General features: G+C 40.1%; 1 protein-coding gene across 3 annotated transcripts in view; it reads right to left on the bottom strand.

The window, feature by feature from the left end:
* Positions 1 to 6,299, bottom strand: part of Nek5 (NIMA related kinase 5) — a 47,489-nt gene that overhangs the window by 38,263 nt on the left and 2,927 nt on the right. For all 3 annotated transcript variants that reach the window (XM_023717266.1, XM_023717268.1, XM_023717267.1), the window contains exons 2-4: positions 5,537 to 5,620; positions 5,368 to 5,438; positions 3,213 to 3,299 (exon numbers count right to left, since the gene is read on the bottom strand). In XM_023717266.1, coding sequence (XP_023573034.1) covers positions 3,213 to 3,299; positions 5,368 to 5,438; positions 5,537 to 5,620 — 242 coding nt within the window. The remainder of the gene's footprint in view (positions 1 to 3,212; positions 3,300 to 5,367; positions 5,439 to 5,536; positions 5,621 to 6,299) is intronic.

Raw genomic sequence — 6,299 nt, forward strand, 5'->3', positions numbered from 1 at the left:
ACCGAGAAAGAGAGATACCAGATTTCAGAGCAGCGCAAGGTGGATCAGAAAGCGGTGGACTCACAGATTTTGGCAAAAATCAAAGGTGTTCCTCAGCTCCGGGGCTACCTGCAATCCATTTTTGCTCTGACAAATGGAATTTATCCTCATAAATTAGTGTTCTAAATTTCTTACTAAGAACCTAATTAAATACCTGATACATTTTTAAAAAAATAAAATAAAATAAAATAAAACTGAAAAATAAATTTTAGGAACAAACAGAGGTTGAGTAAAATATTTTATTGGGAAAGAAAGCTTCTGTTTCAGAGAGGACAGAATAGGGACCAGAGTGGGTTGCCCAGGAAGCTGTCTCTTTCAGTTTATTTTTATAGAGCAAAACCATGTGGGGTTAAGGTAGAAAAAAAGGGGTCTCGCTTAGGTGGATGTGGGGTAGGACAAAACTATGGTCAACCAATGGGATTACAAACACCATTGCTCAGGTTAAGTTGATTACGCCCAGGGCTAAATGGGGAAGTGAGTCACAGAGTAAACAGACATAAATATGGGACAGTGTCTCTTTTTGTTGGGGGCTGGGCTGGTGACTCACTTGGATCTTTTTAGGTAATCGATACCTATTTAGAATATCAATTCCAGGTGCTACTCTTTTAACATTTGTTTGGCCTTTAGGTCTTTTAGGTCTGGCTCACAGCAGGAGCATCCGTCCCTCCCACAGTTGCAAGATAACTTGTCTTTTGTGCTGTCTCCTTCAAGGGCCTTGCTCTGTCTGACTGCCTATTAATATTTCTATCTAATTTGGCTACCTATAACACCAGTTACAGCCTTTTCCTACTGGAATTTAATTGATAAAATCTTATCCCAGAGACACTGTGACCCGGTTGTTGCTAATGTAATAAGAAAGGGCAAAAATATACTACAGGGACAAAAAGGTAAAACTCATCTTAAAGGACAAAGAACCCCCTAAGGGTGTGTGCCCTCCTGTAAGGGAACAAAATCTTAAAATCAAAACCAGAAAGCCAGATTTATGTTGAGAATAAAGAGCAAGGAGCCCAGCAGGAGGATTTAAAATGTTGTGAGCTTGGCCAGAAAAAAGGTGCCAAAAAAACTGTAGACTGCAAAGATAGAGCTGAGAGGATCTTCATTGCGGGGAAGGAACCTGAGAATGAAAGGGATGGCCTGAGGGCATCACAGGAGGAGGCAGGTCTCCACCCTTTACAGCCTCAAAACTGTAAAGATCAGGGACTTTGCCTTGAGGGGAAAGCCACAAGGCACCCTGTTCCAGAATGACAGCGGCAGTTGCCCAATATGGAGCCACAGCTCCATACACCACAGCCATTTTAGAAACTGTGGCTGACAATTAGCTTACTCCTGAGGACTGGCAGGCATTAGCCAGAGCCATCCTCTCTGGGGGGGATTATCTCCTATGGGAGTCTTCCTGCATGCAGGGAGGCATCCACAATGATAGCTTCACTGTTGATGTTGGATTTGTTACCTTCACCAGCTGCAATCAAATATTTAACTACAATAGCCCTATTTGCCCAAAAAAAGGACATGTGTTTGTATGTGGGGGAAATTTAGCCTTCACATATTTACCTACCAACTGGACAGGACTGTGTGTCATGGCAAACGTACTGCCTGATATAGATGTCATCTCTGGTAATGATCCCGTACCCCTTCCCAGTTTAGATTATGCTATGGACCACACAAAGAGGGCAGTCCAGTTCATCCCTTTATTAGTAGGGCTAAAAGTCACAGTGGCCATAGGGACAGGCACAGCAGGGTTGAAAGTAGCAATACATATACCAAATTATCTAATCAGCTGATTGATAATGTTCAAACACTGTCTGATACTATCCAAGATATTCAAGACCAGATAGATTCATTAACAGAAATAGTCTTGCAAAATAGGAGGGGCTTAGACCTTCTAACAGCAGAGAAGGGAGAGATCTGCTTGGCTTTACAGGAATGCTGCTGCTTCTACACAAACAAGTCAGGTATTGTTCGAGATAAAATAAAGAGACTTAAAGAAGATCTTACTAAGAGGAGAAGAGAGCTATTCAAAAACCCTTTCTGGAGCACATAAAATGGAGTACTACCCTACCTTCTCCCCCTATTGGGACCTTTGATTGGACTATTAATCCTTTTACTATTAATACTTTTATCAATAAAACTCTGTCTTTTCAATAGGCTGATGACTTTCGTTAAACAACAATTGGATCCCATTAAGATTCAACCTATACAGGTCCATTATCACAGGCTTGAGATGGCTAAAAGGAAAAACTGCCCTAAAATACAACCAGCTTATGATGATAAAGGTCCAGAGACCTCTTAGTTCTCCCACCCTTGGTGAGATGGTCAGGCTAGCCAGAAATGGATAATGAGGGACATACACGAGACACCACTCACCGCCTAAGACAAAAATGGGACCTTCTGCCGTCCTAGTCTCCTATGACGGGTAAGGTTTGAGTTGGGTTCGTGTAGAGGATGCCTCAACCTAAGACAGACACTGCCCCCTGAAGGAAATCAGCCATCTAAAAAGCCATATTTTATATACATATATAAAAGTAAAGGGGGATCTGTGGAAGGCTCAATAACTCCAGGCCTCCAATCCTATTGCAAGTGGGTTTTCAGGTTCCTCTTCCCCTACCTCTGCTGAGCTAGGTTCCTAGTTCTTACCCGCCTACTTCCCAGGAGGTGGGACTTCCTGTCATAGCCTGGTTGCCTAGTTACTCGCGCCTTTTACCCACCCACGTCATTTCCCTATGCCTCCACTATATATACCCAGCACCTCCCCTGAATAAATGAGACTTGATCAAAATCCTGTCTTGTCTCTATTTCTCGCATCTCCTGTCCTTTGTCTTCTCTTCAGTTCCCCGCTCCTCCCCCAGGTGACCTTCATGGACTGACCCGCTGGTTCTGGACACCCACGCTTGCCTCATACTTGTGGAAAAAGCCTATTTCAAAAAAATAACATAGGACTGGGAAGATAGCTCCTGGCAAACACAAGGTCCTGAGTTCAATCCCAAGTACCAAAACAAACAAACAAAAAAACATAAGATCAAAAGCTTCAGCGATAGTCGCTGGGATCCCCATATCATACCCGCAAAAAGTGAAATTACAAAAGTACTAGAAGAAAGAAGAGATTAGAACTTTAACTTCTGGAATCTTAATTCAGTATCATCTATAAGACTTCAAACCCATAGGCAGAAACTCATGTCTTGTTATTGTATGGCTGATTCTGACAGATCTCTGGGGACAGGTAGTAAGGTGTTCCAATACAAGTTTGAGCAAGCTCCATGGAACTAGCAAATTAAATTAAATTAAATCATAAAACATTATGGTTTATTACCAGAGTAGCAAAGGCATGCACATCAAGAAAAATGTAAAGACAGATAAAATCTGACGCAAATATTAGAAGGAAAACACTGTATATTGATAATAGAGTAATAAAATTAGTAGATTTTTAAGCTTATAATTCATCTATACCCATTTTTCCTCTCTCTCTCTCTCTCTCTCTCTCTCTCTCTCTCTCTCTCTCTCTCTCCCTGTTGGTTTTTTGAGGCAGGGTCTTGCTATGTAGCACAGGCTGGCCTTGAACTTTCAAAAGCAGTCATGCTACCTCAGCTACCAGGCCCGGTAATCCCCACAGAGCCACACATTAAAATACACATTTACCCTTAGTGAAAAGTAAAATAAAATATATGTCTGAAAATATAAAGGACCGGCCAAATAGCTCAGCAGATTAAAGCACCAGCAAGCAGACGCAGGGGCCAGAGGTCCAATTCCCAGGTCTGCTGTGCTGGCCTCCCCCCTGGGGCACACTGAGACAGCAATTGAGACTAAGCATGGTGGTACACGCCTGTAATCCCAGCTTTTGGGAGGCTGTAAACAGATAGATCACTACAAGTCCGATCTAGTAGTGACACCCTGAACATGCTGTAGAACCTTCCCTAAAATTAAAAAAAAAAAAAAAAAAGAAAATGTAAGTTCTGATAATAGGAATGTGGGTCAGTGATAGAGTACTTGCCTAACATGTACAAGGCCCTGAGTTCAATCTCTAGTACTCAAAAAATGTAAAACCTCAAAACAATTCCTCTTAAAAAATTATATATATCTTAGTGTTTTCTCCAAATATTTATCATTATAGTATGCTTATAATAGTGCTTCTAATTCAGACTTTCATTTTCTTTTCTTACTGTAATGAAGTGCCAGGCATAGTGTCGAATGCCTGTGATACTAGCACTCAGGAGGCTGAGGCACGAGGATCACCATGAAGTCAAGGCCAGCCTGAACCACATATCAAAACTCTGTCTAGGAGCTGGGGAGATAACTCAGTAGAATAAGCACCTGCTTGGCGAGTGCAAGGTCCTGAGTTCAATACCCAGTACTGAAAAAAAAAAAAAAAAACTGTCTTAAAAAATAAAACAAAAATAACTACTTCATATAATCAAATATTTCCTTATGTTACCAAGAAGCTTTCAAAATCTTAAATGTTTGTGGCAGAATAATATATTTGAGAACATAGCTATATCACATTTTATTAAACTTCAATTTATTTCTGAATTCTTATTAAATATTTACTTCAAATTTCAAGTTATTTTCTTGGAATAAATTTCCAGAAATAGGACATTGAAAGATCTCTGGATACACATTAAACCAAATTGTCTTCCAAAACAGTCACATCACTGCTGCGCCTCCTACACTTACATCCGCCTGCTCCACTGAGGTTAGACCAGTTTTATGCATACAACAGTCACATTTCGTACTTAATAAACTTGTATCATGCAAAAAATCATCACCTTCATTTTTCTATGATGTAATTTATGTTGGGAATCTTATTTTACAGACATCTGAATGGTTTGATGCCTCTTTCTGTGTGTGTGTGTGTGTGTGTGTGTGTGTGTGTGTGCGTGTAGTAAGGCCTGATCCTCAGGGCCTTCACAGTGAGTTACATCCACAGCCCTTTAAGAGTGAATTCATTTGTTTATTGGCTTTTTTGAGACACGGTCTCATTACATAGTTCAAACTGGCCTTGAACTCACTATGTAGCCCAGGCTAGACTTGAACTTGTGTCAATCCTCCTGCCTCAGCATCCTGAGTGCTGGAATTACAGGTATGCTCCACCACACCCAATTTATAACTTTTATTTTTGAGACAGATTCCAGGTCGGGCTTGGCTTGATCCTCCTGCTTCAGCCTCCCAAAGTGCTTGGGAGGTGCCTGCTCCACTGCACCCAGGTGGTTTACTGCATTTATATGAAGTGACCTAAAGTTGCTCAGACAACTGAGTTTGCAACTGTTCTTAAGCTGTGATATCTCAAAATACATACTGTTTCAAATGAAAAGAGAAATAATTTTTCAAATTTCTTACTTATTCAGGACTCTTGCTATACCAAAGTCCCCAAGCTTTGCAATCATTCCATTCTTGCTAAGAAAAATGTTCTAAAAATGGAGAAAACAGTACATTATTTGAAATATTTGAAAAGATTCATGGTCTTAGTCATCTCTCTGAGATAACTGTTCAGTCATTAAGCAGTTACCTGAGCTTTTATGTTCCTGTGTACTATTTTCCTGTCATGCATATACTTTAGTCCAAGAGAAATTTGTACAAACCAACCCAGGATCTGCAGAGAAAAACACAAAGCAAAGCATTTCAACTGTTTGGTGGTCATAAAAATGTCTTGATGACACCACATAAAAAGAAAAAATATACCACATGTATGAGAATAGAAACAAAGCCAATATATATATTATTTTCACTTTTCAGCTAAAAAAAATGGAGGTGCAAAGGGCAATTCAAATACTGTTAGTGTAAAATGGAATCCCCTGTGAAGAAAATAATAAACAGAAGCAAGAGTGATACGATCATTCAGGGTTTTCTTTCTTCTTAACTCTGGGTGCCAACTGCAAGCACAGTGCTTGCATATGATTCCTAGAGTCCTGATATCTCTGGTGCCACTGAGTTTTCTTTCTCTTAAAACACAAGGTGCCAAAAGGAGTGCTAGACAGAGAGAAGGGGAGAATTTGTGAAGTTGTTAGAAATTGTAATAATTCTGGGAGGCACAGTCGGGAGAATCACATGTTCCATCCCAGCCTGCACAACTCAGCAACTTAGTGAGACTCTGTTTCAAAAACAAATGGAAAAAAAAAACAAAAACAAATGGGATTTTTAGAAGGGCTGAGAATGTAGCTCAGTGTGAAGGCCCTGGTTTCAAAGTATAACAGGAAGAACAGTAAAATCTATTGTAAATGCAATAAAATCTATGTAGTCATTAATAGATTATGCAAAGGTGTGATTTTAGT

Source organism: Octodon degus, unplaced genomic scaffold (assembly GCF_000260255.1).
Source record: "Octodon degus isolate 3935 unplaced genomic scaffold, OctDeg1.0 scaffold00051, whole genome shotgun sequence".
Classification (NCBI taxonomy): domain Eukaryota; kingdom Metazoa; phylum Chordata; class Mammalia; order Rodentia; family Octodontidae; genus Octodon; species Octodon degus.